This window comes from Leptopilina boulardi, unplaced genomic scaffold (assembly GCF_019393585.1).
Source record: "Leptopilina boulardi isolate dan_hultmark-lab unplaced genomic scaffold, ZJU_Lbou_2.1 LbouV2_342, whole genome shotgun sequence".
NCBI classification, from domain to species: Eukaryota; Metazoa; Arthropoda; class Insecta; order Hymenoptera; family Figitidae; genus Leptopilina; species Leptopilina boulardi.
Window position 1 is genome coordinate 2465123 of NW_026137910.1, and position 21959 is coordinate 2487081.

Consider the following 21959-nt stretch of genomic DNA (forward strand, 5'->3'; position numbering starts at 1 on the left):
ATAATTATTAATAATAATTATGTGAAAAGAAATACAATACTAAACCATACTTTTTTGATAAGGTATAAAGAAATATAATTTAACGATAATGTTACAAGATTCCTTTGTATAATGAAAAGTTATAGTAATGCAACTAGAGTTGGAAGTTATTTGAATTTCACATCGAAGTTCTCAATATAGTGGTTGTTCTATAACTATATAGATCTTGAATTGCAGCCTTAGGCGGAAACGAGGGAACTCTGTCGATGAATGAAATAATAGAAGAGCATTATCGTGATAATAATGTTCTATGAAAACAGGTTTCCCTCGTCGTTATTTTAATTTTGTTTACAAATCCTTTCTCTCATAACAATAATAAATTATCCCCAAAAAAATCATCTTTTGATATTATTATAATTATAAAAAAATAACATTTTTTTCTTTTTACAAGAAACAAAAATTACTTTCATAATTAATTAACTATTACATTTCTCAAATATTCCTTTTGTTTAAACGGAACAATGATTCTAAATTGTAATCGTTAGCCTCACTCTTTTAGAAGCAACGCGAATATTTACAATTCATCGTAAAAAAGAAGATCAAAATCTTTAATAATTAAATTTGGAAATTTTTAAAGAAAGTGAATAAATCTTCTTTCCTAGCCTTAAATAAATAAATAACATTTATTAACGCCTGCTTTTAGTCGAATCTTTCGTCACGACTGATATGTATTTTTTTTTTTTTTTAATTATATATTTATATATATATATATATTTATATAATACCTTAACGATAAGTATAACAACTTCCAATGTGGATTAGAAAAATATTAAATCTTTGCATTTTAGCTATCAACTTGTAGTACGTACGATAATTATTATAGTCAAGGATCAATGTGATCCAAATGACGCTGGATAGACAGAAACGCCCTTCTAAAGGCATCATTTCTCTTTTCCTCTTTATTTTTTTGTCTCTTTTTTCTCTCGTCTCAAAAAACATTCATTCGCGCAGTCTCTCACAATCTTGAGCCGATTCTGCACAAGGGTCCTTAAACACGTTCTATATATGTATAGGTTATTGCACTCTTGATTGCTTTTTGATTGTATCGATAAGACTATATATATATAGAGAGAGAGGGAGGAAAACTGCAAACTCAAGGAATTTTCAATAAAAGACTCCCCAAGTTTCACTTTCACAAAAGAAAATATTGGTTATCACTTTGCATTTAACATCTTCAATCAACTGAAAATTTAACGTATTTACATATATCGGTGATTTTTGAAATTAAATCACATTATGAATATTGTGAGGTTTCATATACACTTTAATTTAAAGAGCGATAAGGAGAAAAAAAAATTTTAAACAATTTGATTGGTTCTTTTAAAGTTTCGATTCTTCGATTGTAAACAACCAATCAAATTGTTTTGCTCGCTAAATTATTTTCTTCCAACAGACCGTAAGGGCCTTATCACATAGAGTAGAATAGATTTTAACCAATCAAAATTTAGTCTCTTGCGGCAAGGTAATATTTACCGAAAGAGATTCTATTTTGATTGGTTAAAATCTAATCTGCTTCATGTGACAGAGCCCTAAAGCATCAAATTTTGTGACTATGAGTGCGAGAAGGACAAACTATCTATCTCTTTAATTCTCAATAGTTATAAAATTTGACGCTTGTTTTTGATTGATAAAATTTTCACAAACACGTAACCAATCAGATTTTTCAAATCTGCTTAATTTTGTCTATATATATGGAGGTGAATCTTTCTCAATTTTTTTTTCACACCTTCTGTCCGATGTGATTTTCATCTCATAATTTTACATATTTTAATTGAGGAATTTACAATTTAAATTGTAGACTACTGAAAATCATTACAAATCAATTAATTTTTAAATGAATATTCAAACCTATTCGATTAGATTTCACAATATCTTCTTTTTTTTTTATCCAAAGAGAATTGTAAAAAGACAATTTGCTATATATATTGCGAATATGATACGCGCATATAAAATGGAAAATTGATCCCCAAGAACTCATAAAAAAATATATATATATAAGTTGCACCTCATAGATCTTTAATCTAAAAGACTTGACCAAGTAGATGATATAAGAACCTCATAAAATTCTCATTCTCTGCGGAGTAAGTTTTTTCCTTTCTTATATTTCTCTTTGAGAGAAAAAAAGAAAACTTGATGAAAAGACTCTTAATGCAGAATCGGCATAACCACAAGCACAACCATTTAACTATATAAATATAAAAAAAAAAAAAAAACTAGAAACTAAAGTGAGAGAATCTATTCCTCAGGCCAGCCAAGGTCCTCGCCCACCAGCTCGTAAAAGCGTTGGTTGTGTTCATTGAAAAACTTGCGAAGTTTCGTAACTACCACAGGACTTACTCGTGGATGTCGACGACCTTTACTTTCCCGCAAACATTTTTCAGCAGTGTCATTGCGCAGACAATAGAAGCCCTTGGTGTGGTTAAAGTAAAAGTTATGTCTACCAATTTTTGGCTCTAAACCTAGGAAGCTTTCGATTCTGCGCAATTGAGGAACGGGATCTTCTATAAGCCGATCACCATTCACTACCAGCATTTGATCACGGGAGAATACCTCCAGCCATCGATGCATGTAGTTGTGATAAAGGGAAATGGCGATTGGCCTGTAGAATTCATTGATAGAACCGTCAGCCCTCATAACAAGTTCCTCGAATGTGCGACTTATTTGATAATAGGGAACTGGTGTTCCATTTGTTGTTGTTGTTGATGCTGTGGCAGCGTGTGTTCGCAGCTGTGTGTAGTCTGATATTGCTCGTGTTACTGGCTCGCGCACAATCAAAAGTAACTTTACACTCGAGTTCATCGCACGAATTCTTTCAGGCACCTGTAAAAATAAAAATAGACATTGACGCGTTAATTGTATAAAACACTGTTTCAAATAATTTGTCTAAAAATAGTATTTTTCAAAGACGGATCATAGTATTTTTTGAAAAGTTTAATTCCAAGTCATATTGAAATATAAAACGCAAAATTTAAAAAATTCAACTAGCGCTTTTCCATCCGGTTTGACAATATTTTGACAATGTATTTTTAAAAAGTCGTGACATTTTTATAATAATTTTATTAGTTCACCATTCGTTACATATTAATAAAATTGTTATAGAAGTGTCACGACTTTTCAAAATGCCGTCTAACCGAAAGGAGATTTATGCAGTTGGATGTATATTAACAGAACCGTTTGATAAACAATTCAATGGCTGCACTATGGGGCATTTTCCCAAAAAGCTGGCCAAAATTCAAATTTCATTCAAAATAGCTTGAAACTTGTTATTTGGGTGGTTTCAGGATCACTGAATATGTATCTGAAGTTAGTTTTAAGAAATTCAAAATGGCGAATTTTTTTTTAAATTCATCGGATTCGATTAAAACTTATTACTCTCTCGGAGAGAAATAGATGGTACGGGGTACCTATCTAGATAGTACCAGGTACCATATTTGATCTAACATATACGGACAGCTACTATTTAGATTCTATCAGTTACTATCCAGATTGTACGGAGTAACATCTTGATTTTAGTGGGTAACATAACCATATTTTTTGTAACATCTTTGATAGTACCGAGTTAGTTTTTAAGAAGTAAACCAAAATTTGACAACATATTCGCATTCTGCGACCCCAAAAACCCCCGAGTAACTAGTTTTTGTGAATAAATTTTGAGTTTTAACAAAAATCGACCACCATTTTGGATCCGCCATTTTGAATTTTTAAAATCTGACTTCAGATTCGTATTCAGCGACCCCAAAAATCCCCGAGTAACCAGTTTTGAGAAAAAATATTCACCTATCTTGCTGTAAGCTTCCCTTGAGTTTAAACCTAAGATTCGTTAGCTAACAGCGTAAACTTCAGGTGAAGTTAAAGTGAGCTGAAAGTGTCCTCTATACCGTAATCTGCAGTGTAAGATTATAGTCAGCTTACAGTTAATCTTACTATAACCTTACTGTAATCTCACTGAAAGCTTCGTGTAGTCTTAATGTAAGCTTCCATATAAGATTACTGTAAGCCTCATATGTAAACTTCCTTTAAGCTTACACTACTGTTAATTAATATTAATAAATATTATTTATTAATATTTAACTATTTTTTTCACACCAGATGATATAATATTGTGATGTAGGATATACAATCCTAACGGGAAAAGTTGATTAAAATATACTGCGCAGCCGTAAAAGCTATAATAAATTACTGCGCATAAATTATTGTATAATTTATTTATTAACATTTATTAATAATAATGTAAAAAGTTTACGGAAAGCTTACAGTAAGGTTATAACTGTAAGCTGACTACAATCTTACACTGCAGATTTCGGTAAAGAGGACATTTATAGCTCACCTTAATCTCACCTGAAGTTTACGCTTTAAGCTAACGAATCTTGGGTTTAAACTCAAGGGAAGCTTACAGCAAGATATTGTGCTGTGTGGGGAGGTATAAAAGCACCTTAAGGGTAGGTCAAAGTCGATGCAATTTTTACATAGAGTTTCAATGGGAAAATCGCATCGACTTTGACTTGCCCTTAATGCCAGGTGGAACTCGTCAAATGTAAACAAACATGAAAATGCACGTAATTATTGACAAAATTTGCGACAGCCTTTTTTTTAATAGAAAATAAAAATTGTTCTTTTTCTATGTGAAAATGGAAAATTCATATATAAAACTACACGGAAAGAAATTTTCTGTAGAATTTACAGAAACTCCTGCGCCATCTACTGATGTTTCTCCAAATAGAGAAATTTGTAGAATCATTTGCGTTAAAATCTGTTAATTCCACAAGTTTGAGCTACAGTTCTTAAAAACTGTTGAGTGACCAAATTATGTATAGTATATGGGGATAATATATATTTGGTATAGAGTATTTCTTATAGGTTATATTCTCCTCCGAATACATTAAATTCGCGGAACATTATTGTATAAATTAGTATAACTTCTATGTAAATAAATTCATCCTTCAATAATTTTCTAACAAAAAAAATGAGGAGCAAGTTTTCAAAACTTATGATAAATCCACTTTTTCTTATGTCGAGAAATTGAAATAAACGACTTTTCTCACTTAATTACTACAGTTAATTTTAAAATAAAAAATTTGTAATAATTTATTTCTATAATAATGTTTATATACTTAAGACGTTTCCTTTTTAATTAAACTTTCTTGCCGACACTATGATAATAATAAAAACACTAAATTCGCCTTAACCTCTCGCACTCAATCGTACTCAGCCTTAGTCGAATCACTGCATTGTTTTCGCGCATGCGTTAAATCCTTACAGAAAATATCTGTAGAAGTAACAGATTTAAGAATATGTAAAATCTCTAAATCGATGTTAAAGAATTACCAGAAAATTTTTTTCCGTGTACAGCCTGACACCGTATTTGACTAATAATATGAATAATATTAATAATTATAATAAAGTAAAAATTACACTGAAACAACAATTTTCTCAAGATTACGACTTGACTTGAAAATATCTTTATTATCAAATAAAATAACATTTATACATAGTACAATTTATAACTTAAAATATACAAGGACTCTATCTTAACAATATCTGCCTTTAGTAGTTTTACTCTAAAAATATTTTATTATAAATTTTAAAGGATGCTAACGTAACATATATTGTAAGATTTTTTATCAGTAAAAATTTTTTAATAAAAACCTGATTAATTAGAAAAGTAATAAAAAAATAACCATTTGAGTATATCTGAGGCACGGACGTTGAGAACCTAGGAGGGAGAAATAGTGTGGGAAGGGGTAAAAGACCTAGTCTCTGTCCTCTGGTGGGGGTATAATTTCAGAATTTTACCCTTTCCAAGATGTGACCATCCAATCGCTCAACTCTTTCTCCCACCAAGGTTCATAACGTCCGTGCCTCAGATATACTAAAATGGTTTCTTTTTTCATAACCTTGAGAAAATTGTTGTTTCAGTGTAATTTTCATTTTATTATAATTATTTACATTATTCATATTATTAGTCAAATATGGTGTCAGGCTGTAGTTTTATATATGAATTTTCCATTTTCACATAGAAAAAGAACAATTTTTATTTTCTATTAAAAAAAAGGCTGTCGCAAATTTATCAATAATTACGTACATTTTCATGTTTGTTTACATTTGACGAGTTGCACCTGACCTTAATGCAAAACATTCGCGATGTCATTGTGCGTCTGCCCTAATGGATCCTGCTTAAGATAATCTTAACTTCCCAACCTTGTCCACTTCATGCCTCTTATTTTTCTTTTTTCTTGTTCACATAAAGCAATATAAAGTAATGAATGTTTTTTAATTATGTTGTCTTTAAAGGCTAATAATTTTTTTATTAAATGATTTAAAAAGTGTTGTAATTAATTGAACTGACAAAATCATATTTCAACGAACTTTATTCTTATTTTTTTTTTTAAATTCATGCACCTTTTTTTGAAAAACTAATACATAAGGGTCCGGTCACACTATCTCATGCATGCACTGTGCATGCATGCAAAAACATTTGGCCGGTCACACTTCAACGAAATCTAGTGAATGTTTAGTAACTTTCTAGTTACAATCGAAATTTTTGGAAAATTACTAAAAAGTTACTAAACATTCACTAGATTTCGTTGAAGTGTGACCGGCCAAATGTTTCTGCATGCATAAGATAGTGTGACCGTACCCTCAGATTGAATTTACTTACAGGGTTTGGCATTTAACGATAATTTTCACGGGAAATTTAATTATAAAACAAATTTTCATTTATTCTAATACTAAAATTCAATTCAATATAAACAGCGTGACGCGCAAAATTAACAATTAGCCAATAAGAAATTAACAGGAAAATATTTTGATAGGCTAATTTTTAATTTATATCAGCGTGACGCTTATAAGCCTGATTGGTTTTTAAGGCAATTGAAATTAGGTTAAAATTATAATTTAAGGTTACAAAGCATTTTCGTATGATTATATAGAATGGTGTGCCGTAAAAACTTACTATACATATAAAACTTATTCAAATAATTACCACTTGTCCGAGAATCAATTAAATCAGTTTTCAGAATTTCCATTTATTTAATTAAATTGTGGAAAAATACATTTTGAGTTTTTATTATGATAAAATGCAAATGAAAATAAGCAACGAATTTCGTGAATAAAAAAAGTGGTCAAATATTGATTTCGATGTTACAGTGATAACCTACTTTCATTTTACACTGAAAATTTTACATGTGTAATATCCCGCGTAGAAATGGTCAACCCAGGGAAGACCCTGGGAGAAGGTTCGAAGTAAGATGTAAAAAACCTTGGCGAAACCATAGGCTAGGGCAAATACATTCCCTGGGAGAACCCTTGCTTATGATCGTTTCCCATGGTCTGGGAAATGCCTGGCTGAAGAGCAGAAATACATTTCTTTGATTGTAATGAAATTAATGCACTTTAACCCTTGTAGAACCATGGACCAAGACAAAACAGTTTCTACCCTGGATGAATCATGGCAAAACATTTTTTGTCTTTTTTATTGAACTTTTGTCACTGTCTTTAACCCTCGGCGAACCATGGATTGAGACAAAAATGTTTTTACCCTGGATGAACCATGGCAAAACATTTTTTGTCTTTTTTATTGAATTTTTCTTACTTTAACCCTTGGCGAACCATGGATCAAGACAAAACAGTTTTTACCCTGGGTTAACCATGGCAAAACATTTTTTGTCTTTTTTATTGAATTTTTGTCACTGTATTTAACCCTTGGCGAACCATGGATTGAGACAAAAATGTTTTTACCCTGGATGAACCATGGCAAAACATTTGTTTTCTCTTTTATTGAATTTTTGTCATTTTGACCCTTGGTGAACCATGGATTAAGACAAAACAGTTTTTACCCTGGGTTAACCATGGCAAAACATTTTTGTCTTTTTTATTGAATTTTTGTCACTGTCTTTAACCCTTGGCGAACCATGGATTGAGACAAAAATGTTTTTACCCTGGATGAACCATGGCAAAACATTTGTTTTCTCTTTTATTGAATTTTTGTCATTTTGACCCTTGGTGAACCATGGATTAAGACAAAACAGTTTTTACCCTGGGTTAACCATGGCAAAACATTTTTGTCTTTTTTATTGAATTTTTGTCACTGTCTTTAACCCTTGGCGAACCATGGATTGAGACAATAATGTTTTTACCCTGGATGAACCATGGCAAAACATTTGTTTTCTCTTTTATTGAATTTTTGTCATTTTGACCCTTGGTGAACCATGGATTAAAACAAAACAGTTTTTACCCTGGGTTAACCATGGCAAAACATTTTTTGTCTTTTTTATTGAATTTTTGTCACTGTCTTTAACCCTTGGCGAACCATGGATTGAGACAAAAATGTTTTTACCCTGGATGAACCATGGCAAAACATTTTTTGTCTTTTTTATTGAATTTTTCTTACTTTAACCCTTGGCGAACCATGGATCAAGACAAAACAGTTTTTATCCTGGGTTAACCATGGCAAAACATTTTTTGTCTTTTTTATTGAATTTTTGTCACTGTCTTTAACCCTTGGCGAACCATGGATTGAGACAAAAATGTTTTTACCCTGGATGAACCATGGCAAAACATTTGTTTTCTCTTTTATTGAATTTTTGTCATTTTGACCCTTGGTGAACCATGGATTAAGACAAAACAGTTTTTACCCTGGGTTAACCATGGCAAAACATTTTTTGTCTTTTTTATTGAATTTTTGTCACTGTCTTTAACCCTTGGCGAACCATGGATCAAGGCAAACCTGTTTTATCCCAGGCTTAACCATGGCAAAATATTTTTTCGACTTCTTAATACAATTAAAGCTTTTAACCTACGGCAAATCATGGCAAGAGACGCAAACATTTTTACACTAGATGAACCTTGGCAAAACAATTTTTAGTTTCTGTAATGGACTAAATACACATATAACCGTAGTAAACCATGGCAAAACAATTTTTCCAATTTTTAATGCAATTAAAGCTTTTAGCAAGCGGTTAACCAACGAAAGAGACACAAACGTTTACAAACTGGCTGAACCATGGCAAAACAAATTTTTTGAATTTTTGATTCAATTAAAGCTTTCTACAGGCGAAAAACCAAGTCAAGAGTTACAAACGTTTTCACAATAGATAAGTCATGGGAAAACAATTTTCAGATTCTTTAATACACGGTAACTTATACAATAACGATTTTCATTCAGATGATTTTAAAAATCGTATCGAATTATTTGAAATACCTGTCCTTATAATTATAAATTATGCGTGCGTTTAAAATGATTTCCAGACATTGTATATTATATTTTATAAATATTTTATTTGTTTAAACTTTTTTTAATTAGTTTTTAATAGAAACCTTTCGAATTTAAAAAGGATGTAAAGTAAGTGATATAAGCATTAGTAAGTATATAGTGAGTAGTATGAATGAATATTATGAATAAGACGAAGAATTAATTAATATTAATTAATTAATAAGAATATTACGAAGAATAATAAGAGTAATCAATAAATAAATATAAATGAAACAGTTTTTTTCGTTATTTATCGGTTCTTGATCTCTTGCACTTCTGTTGAGAAAGGAAAAAGTTGTTTCTTCAAAGATTATTAATTTTCGCTTGGGCTCATTACTTTTCGTTTTTTAGCCTTTGATTGGTTATCAGTTGCTGAAGGTTCCCCACTGTTTAGGGAGAAATTGTATGAGTCTTTACATGACATTATATTTTATTATTTAAAAAATCTATTCTTTGTTTTAGAGGATTATTCTTGTTTTAAGGGGAGGGACCGATGATTTCAACTTTTTGGAATTAATGTTGTTAAAGGGTGTCAATTCTTTTTCTGACATTATTTGGGATCTAAAAGTATTGTGAATTATCAAAATTTAAAAAAAATTGTTTTAACCATTTTATAAATATTATTTTTTGAAATTATTAACATTTTTAAAAATCCGTACGTTTGATTGTTCAGAATCATGAAAAAAGCCTACAAAAAAATTACACATAAAAATAATAAAGATTGTAGAAAAAATTTTTTCAGAAATTTTATTTTTCGAAAAAATTGAATTTTCTTAAAATCAATACGATTGATTGTTGAGAATCATGAAAAAAGTGTATAAAAAATCAGGAATGAAGAATAAGAAAAAAACTCGACTGTCGAATATATTGAACATCTCTCTTAAACGAAAAATTTTTTTTTCAGTGTTCAACATTTCTTAAACATTTCATTTAATTACCTAAAAATTAACTCATCATTTGCAGATTCTTTATCAACATTTTTGTCTTTATTTCTTTCAGTCTCATCGTTTCTTTCTACTGCAATTGTGTTACTTTTTTTCGGGTTCCTTAAAGTGCAACATTGATTATTTAAAGTCTCAACATATTTTTTATGCGATAGTCCTTTCGTTTTACTTTCAATATAATCTAAAATAATTTGTCGAAAAGTTAGTAAATTATTAAATTTATAATCTTTTGAATTTGAACCAGTTATAAGAGCCCATTCATTAATTAAGTAGACGATTTTGGCTAATTTTGACCCCTCTCCTGCTCCAAGTAAGGACACATGATTTTTCATACTCCCTCTCCCCATTCTTACGTAAGTTTTTAAAAATCTTATTGTAATTAAAAAATTAATTACAACAATACAAGTGGAAAATATTTAGTAAAATCTTATGTAAGCTATGTGTGAAACTCTGTAGAATAAATTAAATTATTTAAAACAATAAAAGATTTTTCTTCAAAATTTATAAATTACGATATTTCGGTTGCAAGAGCTGTTACGGTACTGATTCAGATTCAAAAGGTAATGAGAAATATTGATACACACTATATACAGCAACTCTAATTCCATCTGGAATTGACTTTCTTATCTTTCCAGATTTTGTTTGTCCAAGGGCGGTCATAGTTTTAAGCTCTTCTTTACCTACTAATTCGAGCATCAGACGTCGAACCAGTTCTTTTGGTTTTCTTTTAAATCGGGTAAATTCAATTTCTCTCGCTTTATTAATAACTAACTCGTCATTTATTATGAAAACTTTTTTTGATGTCGATGCTAAATGTTTGCTAGCTGCTATGTTTGCATGCTGTATTGAAATAAATAACATATTACTATATATATTGTAAATATATTGAAAAATAATAAGTTACATTATTAAATGATGGATATGACTGAAAAAAGTGGATGAAGTAAAACGTAGATTAAACAGAAACAATTTCATGATAGAATAAAGACTGAAAGTTTAATGACCGGGAAATTCGTAAGATAGTTAAAAGTATTTTAAGGAGAAAAAAATATGTGAATTTAGGGAGAAGTCCACACAACCGAGTAGGTAGGAGAAGGTAAAAGAGTCTAGGTATTTAAGAAATATGAAAAAAGAGAAAGTAGCAATAGATGGTGAGATTCAGAAAAAGAGAAAATTAGGTATATTGGATGGGAAGAGAAAAAAGATTGTGTAATGATGTAGGTTTGGAGAGGAAAACTTGGAACTTTTATTGGTTGAAGAGATTTAAGATGGGAGTTCCGTTTTTTGTATCAAAGATTCGGAAGCTCAGGCACTGATGAGTATATTATTATATTTTAGAGATAAAGATAAATGCGATTAGGTTAAATTTCATAGTAATTAGAATAAAGATATTATACTGTATTTACAGTATTTGTCAGTATGAATAAGTAGAAATGTATGTATTTGAATCCTCAAACCATTCAATATATATTTTAAAGGATAACGAACTTGATTTTCAGTAGACGTATTTTCACTTAATTCTCCTTCTGCATAGGCCAACCATTCACGAAGAAAGGTAACAACTTGCGGAGTTACTAAAGAAGAAATAATGTCTTTATTTAAAATACCGAAAAAAATAATAAATTTGAGATAGCGTCATTTTCTAAAAATGTTGTTCCATTAATTTGTTAGGTTAAAATTATTGTACCTTTCGGCATTTGAGGTTTGAAAACATTAGGCGTACGTTTATCTTCATTAATTATTGATTCTTGCTCTGAATTTTCCCCTTCAGAATCTTGTGAAATCTCGCTAACGTTGTCAGTATTTAAATTTTTTTTGTCATTTCTCTTTAATTTATCTCCTTAAAAATAGATTATAAATATTATTTTTCATAAATAAATGAGAACAAAGTCATATAATTTACACTACCAAGAAAGAAAATTTTTAAAATCTTTTTATGTTTCTTATAAATTTTTTTTTATAATTTAGAAAAAATTGAGATAAAATATGAGTAAGAATTTACATAAATAGTAAATGAATAGAATAGATGAGGGCATGCAGAAAACAGAAAGATATAGAGAAACGGTGGATTTTATTGTTAAAACAGTTACCAGTGAGGATTTGAGGATTGACATGTTGAGGGAAGCGTTCCTCTTCGGATAAGATTGACTCATTATCCGTAACTTCGTCGTCAGAATCATGTGATAAGTCCAAATCGTTATTACTTTCAGAAGATTCGTTTTCATCTCTCTTTGACTTTATACCTTTTATATAATTGTTATATTACTTTTTCAGAAAGTAAGAAAGAAAGAGAGATGGATGGAATCACAATGAGGGATGAAATAAGAAGAGTGATGAAAAGAAAAAATGAGGTGAAAAATAATTTAGAAAGAAAAAAGTGTAGGAAAAAAGTAAGAAGAAGAATGAACCAATGAAAGATAATGAATGAATTGAATAGAAAATGAGTATCTGAAGGAGAGACCAAGAAATAGATAAATTGTTTTTAATTGTTGAAACCGTTATTATTCAGGATTTCAGGTTTGGATCGTTCAGGCAAGCGTTTCTCTTTGGCCAGGATTGTCTCATCACCTGAAACTTCTTTGTCAGAATCGTGTGGATCCAAATCGTTATTGGATGTTGCGTTTTCATCTCCCATTGACTTAATACCTTTTAATGGAATTAACATATTACCTTTTCAGAATGCATGAGAGTCTAGACATTTGTAGGGTTGAAATTGTTACCTTTTGCTATTTGATGTTGGAAATTTTTATGAACTCGTTTATCTGGGGCTAAAGTTATCATCTCAGTAATTTTTGGCTTACCTTCTTTGAATAAAGACTTTGCATTATTTTAGATGATAAAGTAAAAACGTAAATAACAAAAAAGGGGCGGAATTGGGAGTATAAGAAAGTTAAAATATGAAAAGAGTGCAGTCAATTTGTTCATTAGCACAAAATAGTTACCTTTCAATATTTTAGGATGGGAAACTTTAGTCACTCGTTTATCCAGGGTTAAATCAGTTCGTTGTTCTTTCTTTGCGCAATCGTAATTTTTTTTACTGCTTAATACTCCTTTTTCAGTTTTTTTGGACTTATCGTCTTTAAATAGAAATTATTATTATTTTATTACTTAAATTATATTATTAATATGAAAAAATAATGATTGAGACAATTAATAAAATAAGACAAGATCGAAAAAAAGTGTAAGACATTAAGTAAGAAAACTGCAATAAAAGACTGGGAAGTATCAGAAAGAGTCAAGAGAGAGAGGGAAACAATAAAAGAAAAAAGGAAAGGAGAATGAAATAAATAAAAGAGAGAAGTAGAGATAGGACAAAAGAAAAAATAAAGGTGGTGATGAGAGAGGGAGAATAGAGAAATGATAGAAGGAAAGATGCAAAGGAAAAGTGTGCGATATACGATATTAAAGATAAAGATGATGAAAGTCCAGGGAAAGAGATAAAGACAGCAAGTAAAAGGTAAAAGAAAGAAATGGGATCAGAAAGAGGAATGGAATATAAAGAGTGATGAAAAGAAAAAATGAGGTAAAGAATAGTTTAAAAATGATAAAGTATGAAAAAAGAAAGAAGGAGAATCAAAGATAATGAATAGAATAGAAAATGAATGTCTGCAGGAAAGAGCAAGGAATAAATAAATTGTCTGATTTTTTTGTTCAAACTTCAAACAGTTACCATTTAGAAATTTAGGTTTGGATTGTTCAGGCAAGCGTCTCTCTTTGGCCAGGACTGTCTTCGCATGTGAATCTTCCATGTAAGAATCGTGTGGGATGGTGTTTAAAAGTTTTTTATCTTCCCTTTTTGACTTATTGTCTTTGAAGATAATTGTAATATTAATATTATTTTTTCTTAATATGTTAAGATTTAGTGCCTACTCCAAATAGTAGGTATCTTATTAAAAGATAAACTTGTAGTCACTTTCAAAATGTAATAAATAAAGTTATTAAAGATTTAAGATAGATACGAAAGTTTATTTAATATTATTAAAAGTGACTAGAGTGAACTGTAAAATACTTCCTTTTGCGGTAACAGTTATTCAAACTTAACTGTCATGAAAGACGATTTAAAATAATTTTTTTTTGCTTTATTAAAGATCTTTTTTCGTTAATTTTACTAGTGAAATAAAAATAAAATAAACAATGATTAAGAGAGATATAAAAAGGTAAAAGTGAACAAGAAATTATAAAATAGAATAAAAAAAAGAAAAATTTGTTTCTAAGGATAAAATAGTTACTTTTCGGTATTTTAGGCTGGGAAACTTTTGACACTCGTTTATCCAGGATTGACGTAATTTGTTGATCTTCTGAATTTTCGCTGCCGAAATTTTGTGGTATAATATATTCCTTTTTATTATCCAGTTGTCCTATTCCAGTTTTTTTTGACATATCGTCTTTAAATATAAAATTAGATTATTTTACATGAAACAAGGATGAATGAGAAAATAGTGGGATAAAAATATGTCGTTTAAAAGTAAAATCCCTTCATACCCAGATATTAAGAATATTCTACGGACGTTATGGGGATAGCCTATAAGAATACGGATTTTGGTAGGGTATAATAAAAGAGAATTTTTGGATATTTTTTAAAAAAAAATGTCAAACGGAAAAGTCGTCAAATTGACCAATATATGGCCTCGTAAGCGATATATGTGTTAAGGGTAGTTTTAGGGGTTCAAGCGAGTTATACTGAATATGAATTTTGGTAGGGGGTAAAAAAGAAAATTTTTTGATATTTTTTTAGAAAAAAAGAACAAAAAAATTGTCAAATTCTTAATTTTTATGTATTTAATCATAATGGGAGTTGTTTTTACCCTATTTTTTAAAAATATCAATTTTTTATTATTAATATTGTAGTTTGGCACCAGTCTAAATATTTTCTAAAAGTTTTTTTTTTAATTTTTTTTGTTCGGCGAACGTTTTGCATGTTTGTATTAGTGGTAACGAAAAATAATAAAGAAGAAATGAGTAAAAAAATGTAATTAATGAAAGAAAAAAAAGAAAGAGTAAATGTGTAAGAAAGTGACTTAAAAAAGGAAAAAGAGGACCAGAAAATCAAGGGAGAGAAGAGAACCTAAGAAGGAGAAAAAGAGAAAACATAAATTAAAGTAAAATAATATATTAGAAAATAAGTATTAGTAAAAAAGTAAATATAAAAAAGATAGCAGAAGAGATAAGAGTGAGGGAGGGAGGGTAAATTAAAAAAAGGAAGGGCATAAGAAAATAAATATGTAAAAGAGGAAATTGAGGAAAGAAATTAAATCAGAAAGAGCAAAAATATTCAGAAGAGATTGAGTAACAAAGAGATAATAAGAAGAGTTAGAGAGAAAAAAATGATAAAAAGAAGGAATGTAATAAATAAATCCAAGGTGTAGAGGTTAGAAATTGAAAAGAGAATAAGGGAAAAAGTTACGTGAAGTATAGTTTTAAAAGAATATAAAATTGACATAAATATTACTCTTTTCCTTAGAGCTTTTGGTTGCATCTACCACATCAGCAAATGAACCTAATTGAAAAATTTTATTGTTCATTTCATTTTCAACAGCGTTTCGTCGCTTCTTTTTATTTGTCTCATCTGAGTTGACATTTCGTTTGGAAACATTTCTTGATAAACTTTCCTTGTTCAATATTTTCCCCTCTCTAGAAACTTCCATCTTCTTCAGTTGGTTTTTATTTTCTATATTCATTATAATTATAAAATTAGAGGTATAAAAATTCATCCTTCATATTAAAAGCAGGGGTTAGAAGTAAAATATTTTTTCAAATATATATTTAAAAAAAAATAATATTAATATTTATTGATAATTAAATTGATTAATTCATAATAATTAAAAATTAATAATTAATGAAAGCAGAGGTTAGAAGCAAAATATTTTTTAAAAATCAATATTATGTAAATTATTTAAAAAATAATATTAATATTTATTAATAATTTAATTAATTAATAATAATTAATAAATTAATATTTAATTAATAATTTAATTAATCCTTAATATTTATTTTATTTCCATTATTTAAAATATTTTTCAAAATTTTTAATGATTCTATTAATTTTTTTTTCAAATAATCAAAAAATTTCATTTTCTTCAAATTAAAACTTATTGAAATTAGTTTAAAAAAATTAGAAAAAAGTTTATACGTTATATGTTTATTGTTTGTGAAGAAAAAACAGTTACCACTTCTTGCTAATAGTATAATTTTATATGACGTTCCTTTTACAACAAGGTCGGTTTCCTTTCCTTCACCAATATTTACTAATTCTTTTTGTTCTTCGATTACACTAAATGATTTTTCTTCTTTCCAGAATACTAAACAATAAATATTCTTTTTGGTCGACATTTTTGTTGTGCAATGACTACGATCAACTTTAACTCTAAATTGACACATCAATAATCTGAATTTTGTCACATAAAACAATTGTTATAAAAATTATTATAAAAAAATATTTTAAATACTTCGAATTTATTTACATGAAATCATTTTTTTAAATAATTTTGTTTAATTAAAAAAATTTGTAATTTAACTACTAAGAAAAAGGTTTAGTTTAAAAACATTAATATACATAAATTATATTAAATACACATAAATTAAAATATTTGATTCTAAAATTTGTTTTTTTATCGCTTGTTTTTTGCAATTGGAAGTTAAAGTTTTTAGTATGCTTAATATATCAAAACTGAAATTTCAATTTGTGTCATTTGAATGTTATTTTCATACAAGTTTGTTTTATTCAATTCAAAATAAAAAAAGAAAATTTGAATATTATTTCAAATATAAAATATGAAAATAAATTAATTTAAAAAAAATTGTAAATAAAATTTTTTATTGATAATATTGTGAAATGAGTCAATACAAGGATTTTGAAAATTATTCTCTTTCCACACAGAGAAGGATTTTACAAGCTCTTCAACATAATGAAGAAAATAATTTATTTATGTCAACTGATTCAGTTAGTTAATTTGATATTTATTACCAATTTTTCACAAGTGTATAATATACGTGTTAAATTGTTTAAAAAAATATATATATAATTTATGTAAAAATTTTTATTTTTGATAAAATTTTTTTTCTTACGTATTTTATTTTTTTTAAATTTAATTAATTAGCAAATAATTATCAAATAACTGATAGCATTTCACAAATTTTATGAGCTTTAAATTACATAACTTTGTTTAATAAAGAATAAAACCAAATGTTAATTATTGGTTTTTTATTGTTTTCAGCTACTTAGTGTTAAATAAACTTTACGTTAATTATTGCTATTTTTGTACTAGGACGAAAAAAAGAAAAGTATGACTATAAATTAAAAATCTCTCTGATTTTTTAAGTTAAGAATTAATGTGGGATATATTCTTGTAATAATAAAATAAACTATGTAATAGGAGTCTAATAATGACGATGAAGAAGATATGCAATCTTTGGAAGAAGAAAAAATAAACTTTTTGGACGAAGAAAATCAGATTGACAGTGATTATAGAGATTCAGATAATAATGATTACATTGATACAGAAGATGACGAATATGATGATCAGTCTAATGATGGTGAAATATTTTTCGATAATTTACTAATTTTTTTATTTGAAAAATAATTTAATATTCAATACTTATAGTTACAATATTCATATAATTGAGAAAGAATCTTCTTCAAAGCTTATGATTAAAAAATAATAGAAAACTTTTCTTGGATAAGAAATAATTCTAAACAAATTTTGCGGCCAATTCGGGATAGAATAATTTTTTCAATCATTTTTAAAATCGATAAAGGGGTTAGGCCATCTTAGAGCATGGAAAAAATATACATATTTTGCAAATCTTTTTACATTGATTAAGAGACATTTTGGTAAAAAGTAATTAATTATACTTTATAATAACTGTATTTTTTAAATTGTTTAATTTCATGCATATTTTCCTCTTTAACCCCTTTGGTTAGTAATGCTCGCTGGTTAGAAATACGCGGCTCTATTCAAATAATGGTGCAATATGAAATATTTTATTTAAACTTTTTTTGATTTAAAATCTTACAACACATTTCTTTGTTTCCTTCATATATCTTTTCCAAATTATTTTACAGTATCTTTCTTATAATTTTTTTTGTATTTGTGCTTTGATGTCTAGTTAACCCTTTCAGTTCTAGTGGTCGATATATCGACTACCTTTTATGCCATCAATTTTTATCAAAATAACTTAAAGCAAAAATTTAAACAATTATATATTTTTCATTTTTATGTTTCCATAATTAAAATTTAGGAGTTTTGTAACAAATTAATGTATATTATTTTTTTTATTATTAACAAATATATATACGGCAACGCATCATTTCAGGTTAAACTTTATTGTAATACAATTCAATTATTAACATATAATCATGGGTATTTTTAAAAATTTTAAATTGCTTAGATTTAGAAAGGGCTGTTTTAAAAATGTTGCGTCTTAAATTAGACACCTTTTCTGTCTTAAAATAAGACTTTCTTTTTAATTACGAATCTGAAACCAGATAAGCAAATTCAAAATGTCGGATCCAGTATGGCTAAAGATGAAATTAAAAATTAAACAAATTTGCTTAAAAGTTGTCACACAGGGGTTTTTGAGTCGCAGAATACGAATCTAAAAACCATTTTTTTAAATTTTAAATGTAGGATTTAATATCTCGCTGTTGCTGATTCTAAAAATGTAATCCGTTATGGAAAATTCAAATTAAGGGATCAAAATGGCGAAAAAGTTTTTAAAAAATTATCTGATTCATTTAAATTTTGTCACTCGAGGATTTCAAGGTCGCCAGTACAGCAAATAGATATCCCTCGGATATATCGAAAAAATCATATATATCCCGCAGATATGTCCACTGTATATATTAGGGATCGTTCACATATTACGTCACGCTATTTTTCATTATTTTTTAACCCCCCCTCCCCCACATCACACACTATTCTATACATTAGCGCCATTTTTTCTACAGGTCGTCACACATTCAACAGACCCCTCCCCCCACTAAGCGTGTGACGTAATATGTGAACGATCCCTTAGATCTCTCTGGGATATCTCTGAGATATCAAAAGTTCCCTCTATTAAGAAGTCTTTAACATTGCCAAACGTCGGGCCAACCATGGCCCAGAGTTTAGCCAACCAATTTATTCTATGCCGTTTAAAATATGTTTCGTGAAGTTTTGTCAAATATCGGGCCAACCATGGCCCAGTGTTAGCCGAAGAGTTTATTCTATGCCGTTTCAAATACGTTTTAAGAAGTTTTTTCAAACATCGGGCCAACCATGGCCCAGAGTTTAGTCACCCAATTTATATCAAGTCGTTTAAAATACGTTTCAAAAAGTTTTGCCAAACGTCGGGCCAACCATGGCCCAGAGTTTAGTCACCCAATTTATTTCAAGTCGTTTAAAATACGTTTTAAGAAGTTTTGCCAAACGTCGGGCCAACCATGGCCCAGAGTTTAGCCAGACAATTTATTTCAAGTAGTTTAAAATATGTTTCAAGAAGTTTTGCCAAACTTTGGGCTAAACATGGCCCAGAGTTTAGCCGAAGAGTTTATTCTATGCCGTTTAAAATACGTTTCGTGAAGTTTTGCCGAACGTTGGTCCAACCACGGCCCAGAGTTTAGCCGGAGAGTTTATTCTATTCCGTTTAAATACGTTTCGAGAAACTTTGCCAAAGTTCTGGCCAACCATGTCCCAGTGTTTAGCCAAAGAGTTTATTCTATGCCGTTTAAAATACGTTTTGAGAAGTTTTGCCGACCGTTGTTATAAACGAAAGTAATAAATTTCTGCCTACCCCCCTCCTCCTTAACATTAATGAAGCATTCTAATTTAATTACAAATAAAATTGTAAAACTGGATTGTCATAGAATTAATTGATTATTAATTCGCAGATGATTCTGATATTTACTTCGAGGCGAATGAAAATATGTCAATTAGTAATGATGGTGATTCTGATGATAGAATGGAAGAAAATAAAGCTAATAATATTGTTTTTAATCAAGATGTAGAAGACTCAGAAGATTCAGAAGACTCCGAAAGCTCCGAAGATTTTGATGATCCAGAAGATCCAGAAGATCCTGAAGATCCAGATGAAAATCAAAATGGTCCTTTATATGAAGGAGCACGAATAACTCACGCGGAAAGTATGTTGTCAATTCTTGCACTGGTTTTGCGGTTTTCTTTAACAGGTGTACTTTTGGTAAACATTTTAACTTTGATAGAATTGCATTGTCCTGTACCAAATAATTGCCCAACATCATTATACATGTTTAAAAGATACTTCGAAAATTTGCAAACTCCTTTAAAACGACATTTTTACTGTAGCAATTGTTTCCATGGATTAGAAAATGAAAATGAACAATGTCCTAATTGTTTAGCCTCAACAGATGCAAAATATTTTATGACAATGTCAATTAAAGAACAGCTTCGAGCTCTTTACAAACGACATGGTTTTCTCCAAAAACTAAGTTATCGGTTTAATCGAGCGAAAAAAGTGCAAGAAAATATTGAGGATATTTATGATGGGAGTATTTATCAAGAATTAAGTTCTGCAGGTCACCTACTCCATAATCCTAACAATATATCATTCACCTGGTACACAGATGGAATTCCTATTTTTAAATCATCAAAATTTTCAATGTGGCCAGTTTACTTTGTTATTAACGAATTACCTTACGAAGAAAGATTCAAGAAAGAAAATATTATTCTCGTTGGACTGTGGTTTGGAGAACAGAAGCCAGTACCAAACATGTATCTTTTTCCAATTCATGATGAAGTCATGGAATTACGAAATGGCATTGAAATAAACACACCTGATATTCCGAATCCAATTATAGTTAGAGGTATCATTATATGTGGTACTTGTGATCTGCCGGCAAAGGCTTTATTTCTAAATATGAAACAGTACAACGGAAAGTTTGGCTGTCATAAATGTAAGCAACCTGGTGAAAGAATAAATAATGTACAGGTATATCCATACAAACGAAATTTACGTTTAAGAACAGAAGAAGAAACGACGCTTCATGCTCAACGGGTAAATCGAACTCCAATTTGTGGTGTAAAGGGTCCCACAATTATCTCAGTTTTAGCTTATAAATGGATTACAACTACGGCTTTGGATCCAATGCATTGTATTTTTGTTGGAGTTATGAAAACACTATTAAATTTGTGGTTTAACCCAGAATATAGTCGTTGTCCTTTCTCTATTTCAGGATCGGTAGATAGCATAGACAAGAGGCTAAAAAATATGTTGCCTCCTGAATTTGTACAAAGGCGACCTAGATCTATAAAAGAACATCTAAAATATTGGAAGGCTTCCGAACTGAAAAATTTTTTATTTTATTACTCAATACCGATTTTATCAGAAACCTTTGAAAGTGCTGAAAAAGTTGAGTACATTGATCATTTTAAATTATTTGTAACAGGAGTATTTCTTCTTTGTCAACCCAGTATTTCTAGGCAAATGATCAATAATGCTTCACGTGCACTTAATAAATTTGTTTCACGGTTTGAAATTTTATATGGTCTTAGATACATGTCATGCAATATTCATTCTTTGCGCCATTTTCCTTCAAGTGTCCTCACCTTAGGTCCATTATGGGCATATTCATGTTTTGATTTTGAAGATATAAATGGAAAATTAAAAACATTAGTACATGGAAGTAAAGGTGCTCAATTACAAGTATACTTTGGTACATCTTTATTTATTAATACATTTACACTAAGTCAGGAATTACTAATACCGAATAC

General features: G+C 29.1%; 4 protein-coding genes across 5 annotated transcripts in view; 1 reads left to right on the plus strand and 3 right to left on the minus strand.

Moving 5' to 3' along the window:
• Positions 1-518: 518 nt before the first annotated feature.
• The window catches only part of LOC127286033 (heparan sulfate glucosamine 3-O-sulfotransferase 5), a 135449-nt gene continuing 114008 nt past the window's right edge, over positions 519-21959 (minus strand). The window contains exon 4 of the mRNA XM_051312315.1: positions 519-2859. Coding sequence (XP_051168272.1) covers positions 2275-2859 — 585 coding nt within the window. The 3' untranslated portion in view covers positions 519-2274. The remainder of the gene's footprint in view (positions 2860-21959) is intronic.
• LOC127286042 (uncharacterized) lies at positions 9543-11093 on the minus strand. Of its 2 annotated transcripts, XM_051312327.1 has the most exons (3): positions 10818-11093; positions 10228-10414; positions 9543-9675 (listed from the first exon to the last, which is right to left on the minus strand). In XM_051312327.1, exons 1-3 carry the CDS (start codon positions 10927-10929, stop codon positions 9603-9605), a joined length of 372 nt encoding a protein of 123 aa, XP_051168284.1. In that variant the 5' UTR covers positions 10930-11093; the 3' UTR covers positions 9543-9602. The 2 variants fall into 2 exon arrangements, with proteins under 2 accessions (XP_051168284.1, XP_051168283.1); XM_051312326.1 differs by having other exon boundaries at positions 10228-10944.
• LOC127286036 (uncharacterized) lies at positions 12623-16568 on the minus strand. The gene is made up of 7 exons (XM_051312317.1): positions 16401-16568; positions 15683-15901; positions 14463-14618; positions 13904-14041; positions 13176-13310; positions 12954-13037; positions 12623-12879 (listed from the first exon to the last, which is right to left on the minus strand). Exons 1-7 carry the CDS (start codon positions 16561-16563, stop codon positions 12716-12718), a joined length of 1059 nt encoding a protein of 352 aa, XP_051168274.1. The 5' UTR covers positions 16564-16568; the 3' UTR covers positions 12623-12715.
• LOC127286045 (kinesin-related protein 4-like) lies at positions 17062-17862 on the plus strand. Its single transcript, XM_051312331.1, has 2 exons — positions 17062-17173; positions 17607-17862. The coding sequence occupies exons 1-2, from the start codon at positions 17066-17068 to the stop codon at positions 17811-17813; spliced, it is 315 nt and encodes a 104-aa protein (XP_051168288.1). The 5' UTR covers positions 17062-17065; the 3' UTR covers positions 17814-17862.